The sequence below is a fragment of the Schistocerca serialis genome, chromosome 4, assembly GCF_023864345.2.
Source record: "Schistocerca serialis cubense isolate TAMUIC-IGC-003099 chromosome 4, iqSchSeri2.2, whole genome shotgun sequence".
In the NCBI taxonomy this organism is placed as follows: Eukaryota; Metazoa; Arthropoda; class Insecta; order Orthoptera; family Acrididae; genus Schistocerca; species Schistocerca serialis.
In genome coordinates this window covers 665,616,496-665,633,711 of record NC_064641.1, presented here as the reverse complement: position 1 = coordinate 665,633,711, position 17,216 = coordinate 665,616,496, and the positions used below count along the sequence as shown (strand labels likewise).

Genomic DNA, 17,216 nt, shown 5'->3' with positions numbered 1-17,216 from the left:
TCAACTTTTGAAATAGTGAAGTATAACAACCTTAAATATTGATCTGTGATTCAGCTCAATGATAAGGATGGGCCTTAATATTTCTACCATCGCGATGTCACGATTTCACGTAAACAATGGTAAGGGCTGCAACTTAACATTATTTACTTGCCTAAATAATTGTTTCAATTTACCTGATTAGCAGCACCTTTTGAAGCGCATTTACGTTCGAAAACACATTCAGGATCTTTATCTGAGTCGTAATTACCCACATCATTTGTACTAACCGTTTCTGAAAACCATTTTTCTCGCACGAACACCTCGCACGTTACTACCAGTAACAGCCACGTATTTATAGTTATCAATGTTCATATCAACAAGTACTGACAGAATTGCCATTAGTAGGAATCTAAAATTAGAGATAAAACTGCAATTTCTGGGTTTGTCATAGAGCGACCATAGTGATATGCATAAAGCTCAGCAAATACAATATTTGACATACAAAAACTCTGTTTTTCATCCACGGTGCCTTACTACTGTCTTCAGCCGAGGTCCTCAAGCGTGATTTCTGGTGTGAACAAAAAAAAAATTATAAAAGTCCGAAAATAAACTGCTCCGCCGCTGTGGCCGAGCGGTTCTAGGCGCTTCAGTCCTGAACCGCACTGTTGCTACGGTCGCAGGTTCGAATCCTGCCTTTATCATGGATGTGTGTGATGCCCTTAGGTTAGTTACGTTCAAGTAGTTCTAAGTCTAGGGGACTGATGACCTTAGATATTAAGTCCCATAGTGCTTAGAGCCATTTGAACCATTTTTTAAACTGCTCCGCTTCCTTGGAGGATGCTTAAGAGAAAGGATCAGTTGAAGCCACTAGAGCAATTATCGTCAAATAGCAGCCCGCTACCCGCATCCGACCCGTATCTCGTTTGTGTTCGTGGGGCCCGCAATTCTTAGTAGTAATTTTATAACAATATGCATCTAGCAACTAACAGCCGAATCCAAAAACGTCAACTAACGTTAAGAGCTATTTAAGAGTGTAGTTTTCGTACTTGTTAACAAACAAAAATACTTACAGAGACAGTAAAATATTAAGACGTGCTTAAGCTTAATTGACATTGGTGAATTCGGTCGCGATCTAAGTAAAGTTGGCCGTATACATCAAGGGCAGAGGGCTAAGTAGCACAGCGACTGTGGGGTTAGACATTTGAGGTTGTGAGAAACAAAATGGAGAGAATGTTTTGCTATTTGTGTTACAGTACTGCTGAATCGCGAGAGTGGGTGACTCATCGTATTTAGCTGCTATGGTATAAATTGTGACAAGAAAGTAACATGAAGTTGTGAGTAGACATTACAGAGGTGATCATCTTCAAAGGCGGTACTTATTTGTAGCAAGGAACATTAAATTAAGTAAGGCTGTTGTAACACACTGCAATGCGAAAAAGAAAACTACCATTTAAATCATTTATCAAATACCTGTGATAGTGTTTGATATTCAGCACTGCATTTAAATATTAGTATAAATAGTACTATTAATCAAAGTCACTCGTGCACATTGTAAAAAAAAAAACAAAAAAAAAACATTTCATTATGCCACTACGGTGTCACGCCTGTTATACTGCTGAGGTAGGCTGCAATATGAGGCAGACCAGAGTCACATGATGGTGGCGACTTTTAATGATCAGTACTTGGAGGTCATGACTAATTTATCGCGGTCTTACTGTAACTATTCTATTTGGGGAGGGCCTGATAACATGCTAATTTATATAGGTTATCAATTAATAATTAGATACGTACATGTGCCACACATGTTGCTCGACAATTTCGGTGTTGGCACTTGAGCAAAAAAGTTTGACGACCACCGCAACAGAGGCTGAAAACTCAAGGAAGGATAGCAAATAAAGAAATTTTATTTAATGAGAATATACAGTGTAATAGGAAGAGCAGAGGATTAAATTTGTCTTTGACGTGGAGTTACAGCAGGTGTGTAACTTCGAGCACAAAGCGGCCAACTTGGCAGCAACACGTCTGGCTGAGGGTTGAGTCTAACTCACCTTGAAACACAGATAAGGGTACTTGCGTCAACTCTTTGCCAGAGTTCTTCAGTCGCACTGGCTTTCGAGTCGGTGAATGCAATCTCTCAGCAACCAATCACCAGATTTTTTCTTTAATGAGCGAGAGACACGGGAAAACAGTGAACACCTTCCGCTCCATGTCGAGGACACGTGGTCTTTCGTTGCTCTTATGAACTCATCGATTCCATACTCGCATGACAGTCATGGGATCGTGACCTACACGAGCAGCAATATCTGTGAGTATATCTCGAGTAAAGCGCAAGTGATTTTTGGCACTCGCCAAGGTATTGTTATAGGCCCTCTGTTCTTCCTTACCTATGTAAATGATTTGGCTCAAATGGTTCAATGGCTCTGAGCAATATGGGACTTAACTTCTGAGGTCATCAGCCCCTAGAACTTAGAACTACTTAAACCTAACTAACCTAAAGCCATCACACACATTCGTGCCCGCGGCAGGTTCGAACCTGGGACCGTAGCGGTCGCGCGGTTCCAGACTGTAGCGCCTAGAACCGCTCTGCCACCCCGGCCGGTTAAATGATTTGTAATACAATCTGTGCAGCCGTTTTAGGCTATTTGCGGAAGATCCTGTTTATCGTCCAGTACAGTCGTCAGAAGATCAAAACCAACTGCAAAGCGACTTAGATAAGATATTTGCATGTTGCGAAAATAGTCAATTGTCCCTAAATAATGAATAGAGTGAAATCATCCGTATGAGTGCTAAATGGAATCCTTTCAACTTCGGTTATAAGATAAATCGATCAAATCTAATGGCCGTAAATTCAACGAATTACCTGAAAATTACAATTACGAAAAATTTAAATTGGAAAGCACACGCAGAAAATGAGGTGGTTTTGCTGTTGGCCACCAGAATAACATCTCCGATCGGCCAAAATCGCTGTACAAGACACCCACCGAACATAAAAGCCCAGTCTTTCGTTCAGCATCTTAACCATTAAGTATGCCACTAGATATATGCAACCATATCATCCCAAGTGCTATACTTTCATCATCCACATTCGCTGTTCGTTTTCCACTTATATTATTGTTGCCGACCTAAATACACTTAACCGATTTCTGCAGAAATCCAACGGCGGCGTCTGTTTACCCACTCCAAGGTGTCCTAGTACTCATCCAATAGCCTACCTGTCTTGAGAGCAACTCCGCCCTCGATGTCATCTTAACCTTCTTGAGTTCGCTACTGTGGAAGTGCTCACTTTTTTTTTTCTTTTTGACGTGTACAGCTGACTGGTAGATATACTCACACAGAGTATTTGAAATTCGAAGTGTTTTGCACGCATCTTTATAATGAGCTCGAGAGCTATTTTTGGTTAAAACAGTCTACTAATGAAGTAATAGGGACATCACATCAGTCTAGATGTGGTTGAAAAAAGCCAAGACTACTTATTGTAAGTAGGTATTTGGTGCATCTACTGTAATAATCATGTCGGTATGAGACATACACTACTGGCCTTTAAAATTGCTACACCAAGAAGAAATGCAGATAATAAATGGGTATTCATTGGACAAATATATTATACTAGAACTGACATGTGATTACATTTTCACGCAATTTGGGTGCATAGATCCTGAGAAATCATTACCCAGAACAACCACCTCTGGCCGTAATAACGGCCTTGATATGCACATGCAGCTTCAACACGATACCACAGTGACGAACCAGTTGCTTGACCACCATTGACCAGACGTTTTCAATTGGTGACAGATCTGGAGAATGTGCTGGCCAGGGCAGCAGTTGAACATTTTCTGTATCCAGAAAGGCCCGTACAGACCTGCAACATGCGGTCGTGCATTATCCTGCTGATATGTAGGCTTTCACAGGGATCGATTGAAGGGTAGAGCCACGGGTCGTAACACATCTGAAATGTAACGTCCACTGTTCAAAGTGCCGTGAATGAGAACAGGAGATGACCGAGGCGTGTAACCAATGGCACCCCATACCATCACGCCGGGTGATACGCCAGTATGGCGATGACGAATACACGCTTCCAATGTGCGGTCACCGCGATGTCGCCAAACACGGATGCGACCATCATGATGCTGTAAACAGAACCTAGATTCATCCGAAAAAATGACGTTTTGCCATTCGTGCATCCAGGTTCGTCGTTGAGTACACCATCGCAAGCGGTCCTGTCTGTGTAACCGCAGCCATGGTCTCCGAGCTGATGGTCCATGCTGCTGCAAACGTCGTCGAACTGTTCGTACAGATTGTTGTTGTCTTGCAAACGTCCCCATCTGTTGACTCAGGGATCGAGACGTGGCTGCACGATCCGTTACAGCCATGCGGATAAGATGCCTGTCATCTCGACTGCTAGTGATACGAGGCCGTTGGGATCCAGCACGGCGTTCCGTATTACCCTCCTGAATCCACCGATTCCATATCTGCTAGCAGTCTTTGGATTTCGACCAACGCGAGCAGCAATGTCACAATAAGTTAAACCGCAATCGCGATAGGCTACAATCCGACCTTTATCAAAGTCGGAAACCTGATGGTACGCATTTCTCCTCCTTACACGAGGCATCACAACAACGTTTCACCAGGCAACGCCGGTCAACTGCTGTTTGTGTATGAGAAATCGGTTGGAAACTTTCGTCTTGTCAGCACGTTGTAGGTGTCGCCACCGGCGCCAACCTTGTGTGAATGCTCTGACAAGCTAATCATTTGCATATCACAGCATCTTCTTCCCGTCGTTTAAATTTCGCGTCCAATTTTAATGGCCAGTAGTGTATATCATGCTGGTGGCCCTAAAAAAGAAAAATTTACTGGGAAGTTTGTGTCAGGAACAGTACTGGTCCTAATTAGCTGCGCTGAGGAGCTCCTACGTCTGTGTATTTTGGTTCTGATAAGTGTTTTAGTAAAAGTTTTGACTTTTTTGATTATTTTACTTTCATTTATGCCCTGTCGAAGTAGGACGCTGTTGCTGCAATGAGCTGGAGAGGGTTGTTTTGTGGAAGTGGGCAAAACTCATGATTACTACATTACCAATTTAATGAAGGAGAAAAAAGGGGGCATTACTTTTTGACTGCCCCTCGTAGTTTTGCTCGGCGGGCTGGCTGGCGGCTGCTGCGGCTACGTACCGGCGCTCTCGGTGCCGCGCACGTCGGGGCAGGCCTGGTAGCGCAGCAGGAGGCGCGAGGCGTCGGTGCAGGGCTCGGCGCGCGACTCGGGCACGCGGCAGTCGGCGGCGCCGGCGCCGCGGCTGTACGTGAAGCTGAAGGGCGGCCCGCCGTCGAAGGGGCAGGGCGCCGGCGCGCCGGCCACGCGGAACATGGAGAACAGCGCCGCGTCGCCCGTGATCTTCTCGCACAGGTTCGCCAGCGTGTCGCGCCGGTCGCAGTACGCTGAAACACGCAGAGCGCCGGTCCCCTCCTGTCAGCAGCTTCCTTCACGTCTCCTGTCCCTTATAGCCCTTATAGCAGACCTATATCATTGACGTCGGTTTGCAGTAGGGTTTTGGAGCATATACTGAATCACCTCGAAGGGAACGATCTATTGATACGTAATCAGCATGGTTTCAGAAAACATCGTTCTTGTGCAACGCAGCTAGCTCTTTATTCACACGAAGTAATGGCCGCTATCGACAGGGGATCTCAAGCTGATTCCGTATTTATAGATATCCGGAAAGCTTTTGACGCCGTTCCTCACAAGCGACTTCTAATCAAGCTGCGGGCCTATGGGGTGTAATTTACCGTCTAGTAAGGTCATCCGAAGACCAGTATAAGTTGCAAAGCGATGTAGAAAAGATTGCTGTATGGTTTAGCAGGTGGCAGTTGACGCTAAATAACGAAAAGTGTGAGGTGATTCACATGAGTTCCAAAAGAAATCCGTTGGAATTCGATTACTCGATAAATAGTACAATTCTCAAGGCTGCCAATTCAACTGAGTACCTGGGTGTTAAAATTACAAACAACTTCCGAATGCGAAAATATTTTGTTGAGCCTAACCTACATAAGTAGGAATGATCATCAAAATAAAATAAGAGAAATCAGAGCTCGAACAGAAAGGTTTAGGTGTTCGTTTTTCCCGCGCGCTGTTCGGGACTGGAATGGTAGAGAGGTAATATGATTGTGGTTCGATGAACCCTCTGCCAAGCACTTAAATGTGAATTGCAGAGTAATAATGCAGATACACCAAGGTGACAAAAGTCGTGGGACACCTACTAACATCGCGTCGCATCTCTCTTACCAGGCGTAGTGGAGCAACTCGGCGTGGCGTGGACTCAACAAGTCGTTGGAAGTCCCCTGCAGAAATACCGAGGCATTCTGCATCTACAGCCGTCCATAATTGCGAAAGAGCTGCCAGCGCAGGATTTTGAGCACGAAATGATCTGGAACGAAATTTTCACTTTACAGCGGAGTGGGGCGGAATTAAAGCTGTGAGGACGGGGAGTGAGTTGTGCTTGGGTAGCTCAGTTGGTAGAGCACTTGCCCGTGAAAGGCGAAGGTCCTGCGTTCGAGTCTCGGTCCGGAACACAGTTTTAATCTCCCAGGAAGTTTCACGAAATGATCTCTCGATTATGTCCCGTAAATGTTCGATGGGTGGCCATATCGTTTGCTCGAAATGTCCAGAATCTTCTTCAAACTAGTCGCTAACAGTTGTGCCCACTTGGCATCGTGAACTGTCATCCATAAAAGTTCAACCTTGTTTGGGAACATTGGGGAACATGAATTCAATGAATGGCTGCAAATGGTCTCCAGGTACGCCAGTATAACCACTTCCAGCCAGTTTTCGATTCGGGTTGGACCAGAGGACCATCTCCATTCCACGTAAACACAGCCCACAGTATTACGGACCAACTACTAGCTTGCACAGTGCCTCGTTGACAACTTCGGTCCATGGCTTCGTAGGGTAGGCGCCACATTGGAACCGTACCATCAACATGAATTCAATGAATGGCTGCAAATGGTCTCCAGTTACGCCAGTACAGCCACTTCCAGCCAATGTTCTGTTCAGTTGGACCAGAGGACCCCCTCCATTCCACGTAAAAACAGCCCACAGTATTATGGACCAACCACTAGCTTGCACAGTGCCTCTTTGGCAACTTCAGTCCATGGTTTCGTAGGGTATGCGTCATATTGGAACCGTACCATCAACTGACCTGGTCAAGGTTTTCCAAAGGACCAGGATCCAACTGATGTGGTCACGAGTCTAGATGAGGCGCTGCAGGCGATGTTGTGCTGTTAGCAAAGACGCACACGTCGGTCGTCTGCTGCCATAGCCCATTAACGCCAAATTTCGCTGCACTGTACTATCATATACGTTCGTCGTATGTCCCACATTGAGTGCTGCGGTTATTTCGCGCAGTGTTGATTGTCTGTTAGCACTGAAAACTCTACGAAAACGCCGCCGCTTTCGGACGTTAAGTGAAGGCTGTCAGTCACTGTGTTGTCCATGGTGACAGGTAATGCCTGAAATTTGGTAACCTCGGAACACTCTTGACACTTTGTATCCGAGAATATTGAACTCCCTAACGATTTCCGAAATGGAAATTCCGATACTGACCCTCGGTACAAAGAGTAAGCGACAGTCGGCATTCCCGCTACTAGTTAGGATACCTGTAGAGGATCTTTTGCTCTCGGAGGAATCTACAATGTGCGAGTATCCGAGGTTACAAAAGTTCTGACACATGCCTTCTCGGCCTCAATAGTTTCCAGTTCTTGGTAGGCTTTATGCCGTGACTAGTAGCAGTGCGGTAGTTGCCGCCATAATCGCATACATGTATTTGTCTCCATCATCTTGGAAGCATATGTGTCCTGCAAAGTTCAGCTCTAGCTGAGAGATTGCGGTAGAATCCTCGTGCCACAGTGATTTATCTACAAATATGCGACCGGCACCGTGAGAAATTAGCTTCACTGTATTTACATTTCTAGAGCGGTAGTCTTCTGTCACGCTGCGCTTGTCTGAGTGCTCGCAACGCGTGTCGGCTCTAGGCTAATTACCTTCGTTTGTGATTCTAATCCTGGAGATTAGTCTCTAATTTACTGCATCTGTATTCTCGCTCTAAGGGCTGGAGTGTTCACCATTATTTCTTTCGTATTTTTTTTTTCTGTACTTTTGTCGGCCCACAGCAAGCCTGTGGACCACTTGTCTAGTCCAAATTTGTGGTCTGGCAAGTTCCCACCTTTTCTTGTGTAAAGAGGTGCCTAGCATTTCTGTTTGTTTCCTGGGATATTTCCAGTTTTAATTGAGCTGTCTGACTGTTACTGCTCTGTAGTCTGTCTCTGTTCCTTTCATAATCAATTCATTTCAACAGGCAATCGAAACCCCTATTAAATGGAAATAACCCTGGTGCCCCAACGGTCCAAGGAGAAGTAGACCTTCAGGCGAGATAATGAAAATTTTATGGTAGGAAAGACGGTAACAGGCAGAAAATATTGCTTTTATATTCCCTTCGAATTCAGTACGATCTACATTAGTAAATGGAGAGGATAGCTGGCACGCGACATCGCTAAGGAACTACATAAAACTAATCATAGAGGTGATGAACGAACCAACAATGACGCTGGACATAAAAGAATTCGCTCGAATTGTACTGTACTGATGAAGGGTCAGATAAAAATGCTCTGCTAACGTTGTTTGGTTATTGTACTGTCTTATTGACCAGTTAAACTACTTAATGTCGCGGCCCACAGTTTTTATCGTCTCCAAACTTCACACTGTTTGTGTAACAATGTGATAACAGTCGATTTACAGACGCTAGCTACTCAAGAGAATCTACGGTTTTTCATCTTTTCATTTTTTTCCTTTCTCCCTCAAAGATTATTCCATTTTTTCTGTGAGTTATTACAATTTCCAAAAGTTAATTCTTAAAATTTAGTGCTCTTTCGTCAAAGACCTTCTTCGAAATAAGCAAGATTTCCGCTCAGCCCAGAATTTGATTTGAAGTTGACGTTGACTGAAAGCTCCTATTTTCAAGTAACAGCGAGAAACCTTCAACGGGAAGCCACGTCTCACGAGAAGGAACACAATTTTCTTCCTACCAGTTCCGAACTCGCGTCTCATCGGGGGTCGTTTTACACACGCAGGCTCCCGAACGGCTGAACTCACCTCTCACCGCCCGTGTGTGTTACTCCTCGGAGTTCTACGGCGAACTTCTGAAGAGGCTCATTCAGAGACGGAATCGGAGTACACAATCTGTGAGGCTGTCTCCGAGAACTGCAGAGACAAGAGCTGGAAAGGAAAGTAGCTCTACTCCGTAAACCCAGAACGGGTCTTCATTTCGTTTCAGTGCATGTAGACATTTACTAGTTACACCATTTTCCTTACCGATGAATGTTACTTTAATTGACGAACGTTATTATTTTAATATCTCTCAAGTATTTGCATTGCCTCTAACGTCAGTTTAAGTTTACTTGAGTAAGTTTCATTTCAGCTTGGATTCACCTCTCGCTTTTATCTAAGCACTTAAAAACCGTATTGTAACTATAACGACGTCAACCGACACACAAGCAAGCACACACCTCGAGTCACCTAATACCTCACGTACGCCACAGCAGTGCTGATTAATTTTTTTTCTTTTTTTTTAACTCTGTAAATTCTTAGCAAGTAAATATTGGACCCTAAAGTAATCATTTCTTTGCATGTGTGCAGGGGAGTTATGAATATTCAGCAAACACGTGTGTACAAGAATACACATGCAAGAAAACTTCCTAACAAATTTATATTCGATACTTAATTCTCTTTTTTCAGAACTGCTTGCGATGCTGTGGCCAGTCCGACTGTATATCCTACATCGATCGTCATCACTTACTTTCCTATGCAAATATCAAAACTCATCTACTGCTGTTAGTATATCATTTCCTAAATTAATTTCCTCACAGTTACCTGATTTGATTCAACTACATTCTGTTACCCTTCTTTTGATTTTGTTGATTTTCATTTTATAATCTCTTTTAGAGAGACTGTCTATTCTGTTCAACTGCTCCTCGAAGTCCTTTGCTGTCTCAGACGAAATTTCAGCGTCATCGGCAAACCTCAGAGTCCGTATATACTTATGAGGATATGTTGTCTGTTCTTTCGGACATGTCCGAAAGAATAGACACCATATCCACAAAAGTATATAGTTCTGGCAACACCGGGCATGACCTCCTTCTTCTGTGCACATGCACACATATTCCCCGAACTCTTACGGGACTTGGTAAGAATGTCTTCCACGAGTAATGAGTGTGTTGGGGTGGGACACTACGAATGTAGTGTGTGGACATACAAGGTGAGAATGTTGGTCTCGCGGGAGGCGTGCGTGAGATAGTCCCTGCAGTCGCACTGTCCTCTGTGCCCTCAGTGGCTCAGATGGACCGTCGGCACGGTATCTCAGCGTGTTCGGTCAGAGGGTTAGGTGCCCCCTGTAATAAAAAAAAAGAAAGTAAGTTAATCGATCAACAACGAAGTTAAACGGATGTCTTACGTCGTCCGCCCCGAGCAGATGCAACGAACAAAAGCGAACAAAAAAAAAACTGCGTTTTTAAATGCCGGCACGATTAGAGAGCCGGTTGGCTTCTATAATAAAAAACTGAGTGGAAGGATCAACAAACAAACTTCAACGGATGTCATGTGACGTCCGCAACGACCAAACAGAACGATCAACAACGAACAAAATGCAAAAAAAAAACTGGATAGAGCGTCTGCCATGTAAGCAGGAGATCCTGGATTCGAGTTCCGGTCGGGGCACACATTTTCACCTGTCCCCGTTGATATACATCAACACCCGTTAGCAGCTGAAGGTATTAATATAATTCTATTTTCAAAGTCTGTATGTTTTCTTCCTGAACTTTAATTCTCTTTCCAAATTTCTGCTTCATCGGGGATAGGCTACGATCCTCTCACACTTCCCTCTTCAACCACTGCTTCCTCTTCCTGTCCTTCGACCATGTAACTGCAGTCTGGGTTGTGCACAAACTGTTTTAATATAGGCCTACATCATTAATCATTACTCAGTTTACTCATTGCTAAGTGCCGTGACCGCATTTATTCATTCACTTCTTACATAATGGGACCTTCGACTAGACATCTCCACCCGCAGAGATCTTTAGCGTTTCTTAAAATAATCTAAAGATGTAGGCTGATAATCTTCTTCGCTTGATCCAGCCATCAACTTGCTGCTGCTCTTACACGAGATCTTCTCTTTCAATAGCAAAATGGTCTTTTATAAATTATCTCTTTCTGTTCCCAAAATTTTCCCAAGTAACTGGAAGTATCTTTGGCTGGCACGCGAGGATAAGCTTCTTGTGATGTTAAGTTCGTCTATAACGAAAGCATTGCTTCTTCTTTCTGTCCACGATACTCGTAACTTCTTCCGCCAACGCGACATCTCGAAGGCATCAATTCTGCTCTTGTCACTAGCTTTAACGGTGCAGTTCCCGCAGCCGTACAAGAACATAGGAAACAGCAACGTTTCCACGACGCGCATCTTGCATCTCTGTTGCTTTAAATATTGTCCTGTCCTGCCAGATGATAGTGAGTTTAACCATTGTGGTTCTGAAAAGTACGATACGTTGCTTTACGTCTTTATTACGCTGTCGTTTGTCATTTGTCAGAGGACTTAGATATACTCGGTCATTCACTACCTCCACATCCTTTAAGCTTCCTGTAGGTTGAATTTGATCTAAACCTAACTTGGTTTTATTTTCATGTTTATCTCTAGACCAAAACTTAAACTAACAGTCTTTACTCTGGATACTAGACCATCAAGCTCTTCCTCACTTCCTGCAATGACGATAGTATCATCTGCAAAGCGTAGGTTGTTTATTTCCCTCGCACCAATTAAAATTCCACCAGCCCAGCCATCCAGTGCATCCCTGACGACATACTCTGCATAGATGTGACATACTCTGCATAGATTTGTCTGACTCCATTCTGTCATATCGAAAAAGTAATTTGTGAAAAAAACAAAAAGGTTCGGCTGGGGAGTTGTGTTGCATTGACTGACCTAGAGGAAGCCTATGATAATGTCTCCACCAACAAACTGTGGTAAAAGCTAAAAGAGAGTTAGATCAAAGACTACTAAATGTTATGAAGTTATATGAAAAAACACAGTGAGAGTAAGGATTGGGAATAGTTGGACAGAAGAACTGGAGGTGAATAATGGTCTGCTGCAGAGACATAGGCTGTCTCCCACCTTCTTCAAAGTGTATCTAGGAGCGATACTGCAAACTTGGCACAGAAAATTCCAGGTTTTTGGAGCGACAATAGAAGACAGCAAGATATTTAGCGCGTACTTTGCAGATGACCAGATTGTAGTAGCAAAAGATGAAGATGATTTGTGCCGGCATGAAGATGAACCTCAAGAAGTATGATTACTTGGCTGCTGGAATGGAAAAAGTAAATAAATTGGAGGTAGATGAAGAAGTAACTGTAGGTGTGGAAAATGCAAAATATCTTGGGATATTATTTAACAAATAGGGCACAAGCAATGATGAAATCGCTAGCAGGCTTAATAAGGACGAGCAATATGTAACAAGGGAAATGAGTTCTATTCGATGGAATAAAAAAATAAGAAAAACAACGAAGAATAGAATGTGTAAGACTTTAGTCTGGAGTGTATTTTTGTACTGAGCAGAAGCCTGGGACGTTAAAAAAGAAAAATCTGCCTCCCACTGAGGTGGATTACTTAAGACGAAGCACAAACTGTGCTCGGACGAACAGGGTAATAAATGACGTAATTCAAAATGTTCAAATATGTGTGAAATCTTATGGGACGTAACTGCTAAGGTCATCAGTCCCTAAGCTTACACACTACTTAATCCAAATTATGCTAAGGACTAACACACACACCCATGCCCGAGGGAGGACTTGAATCTCCGCCGGGACTAGCCGCACAGTCAATGACTGCAGCGCCTAAGACCGCTCGGCTAATCCCGAGTGGCAAATGACGTAGTTCGCAAAGGATGAAACTGGACAGGGATATTTGTGACGACATACACGATGAACTAATCGTTCAAACGCAAAGAAAACTATCAGCATGGCTTTGACATTTGACCTGATATGATGAGCCTATTTTGTTCTTGGAGTAGCTTTCCCGACCCATTGTGAATACTGAGCCTTGGTGTCAACATCATAATCCAAAATCCACGTCTCATCAGTAGTTATGATTCTCTTAAGAAACATCAGGTCCTCACTTGCGCGATCGAAAAGTTCTTCACAGACCGCGAGGCGATGGTCCACTTCGGCTTGACTCATGGTCGGTGGGCGAATGACGGCAACAGGATGCATTCCAAGATGTTGTGTTAGGATTTCACGACATGATCGTACTGAAATGTTACATTCTTCTGCATTGTCTCGGACATTCAATCTCCGTTTGGTGTGCACAATGTCGTTGACGCTTCTGAATTGAGCGTCGTCGGTAGATGTCGAATGGCATCCTGAACGAGGGTCATCTTTAGCTTCCGTCCGGCCGTTTTTAAATCGTGTAAACCACTTTTACCACCAAGTCTCTCTGTAAAGGTTTTCTTGAGTTCCACGAAACTCTGACTCTGCCCTCTCGGAATTCGCAAACTGTGCGATACAACGTTCTACTAAATACAGCACTGAATAATAACTGACAGACATACAACAATGAAACTTCGTGCAGTTACACATGAAACACAGGCGTGTGCAGGGATGCCAACCGTATTTCGCTGCAGCGCACCGTTGGAACTTTTTGAACAGACCTCGTACAACAAAAACAGCCGATGTAGATATACCATGTACATAGAATGAATAGGATAGGATACAAAATAGGATACGTTCAGGGAAGTCAACAAGAAGACGACTGCGACTGGGGACGGAGAAGCAGCACCAGACGCTGATAATCCGCAAGAAGAAGAAGATGAAGAACTCCTGTTATTCGCAATTGACCTGTACGCTTGCAACATGACTGTTACAAAATACATTTTAGTAATGATACTACGTGTTTTGGAATCCCAAACGCATTGAGCATATGCCACACGACTTGTCCCACATGACAAGTTCAAAGAACTCTATATAATCTAGTAAAACAATGAAGGCAGTGACGCAGAGCTCACAATATTTTTCAGTTATGTGCCTTAAATTCGTGAGTGCCTGTCCAGTAACTTTACCTGTCACAAAACCTGCTTGCTGTGCAGAAACCTGAGATTGTAGAAATTTCTTTAGACATTGATTATGTATGTACAGGAGGACTTTGCTGGCATGTGATATTAATGCTACAGTCCGTTAGTTGGATCAGATTTTAACTGATTCTTTTTTGTGAGTAGGAGTTCGAGCATACATAGTCAAGTCTTTAGGCTCTTCACGTTTTGCTCACTGTATCACATAATTATGTATACAGACAGTTCCTCCATTGCGAAAACCGAGCATCTCGACGGTTTTTCCTATTATCGACGTTGATACTGGTGAGATCTCGAGCCCAGGGATTCCAAGATTCAAAAATGTTTAACTTTCAGGTTTAATACTTTTCGTGTGATATAATTCAAATTACCAATTTTGGGACTTTTATGAAGATAGTAACTATTCCGAAAGAACAATGAAGACTATGCAGCTTCTCTAGAATGAAATGATAATTAGTCGAAACCCTCAGCTGCCAACAGCTGTTGTTGATATACCTCAATGGAGACAGCTGAAAATGTGTGTCCCGACCGGGACTTCAACCCGGGATCTCCTGCTTACATGGCAGACGCTCTATCCATCTGAGCCACCGGGGGCACAGGGGATAGAGCGACTGCAGGGAATTATCCCTTGCACGCTTCCCGTCAGACCCATATTCCAAACTGTCCACAACCTACACTCGTAACGTTTCTAAATGATGTTTGCCCATTCACTCATTACTCGCGCCACTAAGGTGACGATTCCCGTAAGACTTCGGGCAAAGTGTGCGCATTCGCACAGAAGAAGGTTAATATCTTCATACAGTTAAAGGCTACCCGGCCAATGACCTTCAATCATCAACTTGAACGGATGGCTTGTGACGTCCGCCCAGACCAAATGCAAGGAACAATACCGAACACACAAAAAAAGATGGATAGAGCGTCCGCCATGTAAGCAGGAGATCCAGGGTTCGAGTCCATGTCGGGGTACACATTTTCAGTTGTCCCCATTGTATATCAACAACACCTGTTGGCAGCTGAGGGTTTCGATTAGTTATCGTTTCTTTGGGATTTTTTTCTTTTGAAACCCTGCTCCCTGACAGCTTTCATGATTCTAGGACAACGGAAAGTACCGTACAGATTTTAGTGAATGACTTTGCATGTATCAAAATCTGTGACGTAAATGGTCGTGTCTTTTGATTACATTGACTCAGACGCGTAAAAAGTTTAAATCACAAAATTAATGTAGACCTCAGTATGTGACATAAATTTCAACTTGATACATCTACCCGTTCCTGGGAAAAACGGATCGTAACAGACGGTCGGACAGTCAGACAGTCTGATAACAATGGACAAAAAAGTTTCTTTCGTCTGGCATAGTTACAAATTCAATTTTTTTTAATTTTTTCCTTTGGTTGTAGTGCGAAATCTCTTGTCAAATTTCATGATTCTAGGTCAATGGGAAGTATGCTGCAAGTTTTGGTGGGAGCGTCTGGGAGTGTCACAATTATAAATGGTTGTGTCTTTGGACTGTTGACTTAGAAGTCCCTCGTTTTTACGTCGCCAAGGGCCTCTAGAGCTTAATATTTGGGGGAGATCACAGGAAGGACGGAGAGAGAGAGAGAGAGAGAGAGAGAGGGAGGGGGGGGGGACAGTCTACTAAAAAAAAATTGTTTTTCGTGTGATATATTTACAAATAGACAACTATCAGAATTTTCCTGTGGTTGTAGCGTGAAACCTCGCTTTTTGCCCAGTTTCATGATTTTATGTCAACAGGAAGTACCTTGAAGGTTTTGAGGAATGAGTTTGCAAGTATCGAAATATCAGACATAAATGGCCGTATTTCTTGATTGCGTTAACTTAGAAGCTTCACGTTTTTACATCGCCAAGGGAGCACATACCTTTAATATGCTAAACAAACTTCAACTTGATAAGTCTGCCCGTTCCTAGGAAAAATCGTTTTGAACAGTCGGACAGACAGACAGACAGACAGACAAACGGAGGACAACAAAGTGGTGTTATAACGGTTCCGCGTTTATCCTAAAAGAGAAAAAAGAAAAGAAATTACGTAGACGCTAAAAAGAAATAACGTCAAATGCTTGATGACATTCTCGATGTCACTGAATAGAATATCAGGTCCCGTGTCTGATTTATGCAAATATTGTCTTCCTCGGTAGTATCTGCTTTGCAATACATGTTTTCACAGTGTTGTCCCATCTATTGCCTCTATCTTCTGAGTGATAAGATTGGAATTTTAACAAACAGAAATAAAATAAAGAAATGCAATTACATGGACGCTAGACCACAATGTCGTCTCTAAAAAGAGCAGAAACAGCTGCTCATAGGCGCGAAATGAGATCAGCGAGGAGACACACTTTTCCCATCGATCATCGGAAACTTGTCCCTCGCAGACCGTTCCTTTTCGCTAGCGGCCGCAGGTGCAGAAGCCGGCCCGATTGGTATGGGGCTCTGGTGTCGTGTCGCAGCACAACACAGCACAGCTCTCTCTCTCTCTCTCTCTCTGTCTCTCTCTCCCTCTGCCTCCTCCCACAGTGGCCCCATCGGTCGCGCTCGGCGGCAGTCCATAAAATGAAACGCGCGTAGCGTATGCAGCGCGCTCGTGAAACATTCAGGACCCGCGCTCGCCTGTTGACTCTGAGCACAGTTCGCATCGCCAGCCATTGTTTATTCACGTGAGGGATGAAGGAGGTCGCAAGTGACGAACACAAAAGTACGAGATCTGAAGAAAAATCTCTCCTCGGAAGGCGGCGCCGCCTCTCACGGCTTGCGACTAAATAAAAAAAAAATTGCGTTGAATATTCATTTCACGAACAGAGCTTACAGAGGACAAATATGGACAGCGCCATATTGTACGGATTCCACGAGTGTCAGTGCTTCACGTGAGCCAGCTATTTCAAATTTGTGAATTCTTGTTTCCATTTTTAGTCATACGACAACCAAACTCCGACGTTATCGGAAAACGGTAGGTAAACTTACACTACGAAAGTGTGGGAAAGTAAGCATACCAGACAAAAAAATTAGTAACCCCACCATCTTCGGTCGGAACCACACACTCTCACGCATTGTGTGTTAAATACCTCATTACGCCGT

At 43.7% G+C, this 17,216-nt stretch overlaps 1 protein-coding gene across 1 annotated transcript in view; it reads right to left on the bottom strand.

Annotated features, from left to right (window-relative positions):
* The window catches only part of LOC126474674 (uncharacterized), a 258,186-nt gene extending 241,214 nt beyond the window's left edge, over window positions 1–16,972 (bottom strand). Inside the window, exons 1-2 of the mRNA XM_050102153.1 lie at window positions 16,948–16,972; window positions 5,145–5,408 (exon numbers count right to left, since the gene is read on the bottom strand). Of these exons, the coding sequence (XP_049958110.1) occupies window positions 5,145–5,408; window positions 16,948–16,972 (289 nt within the window). The remainder of the gene's footprint in view (window positions 1–5,144; window positions 5,409–16,947) is intronic.
* Window positions 16,973–17,216: the final 244 nt, after the last annotated feature.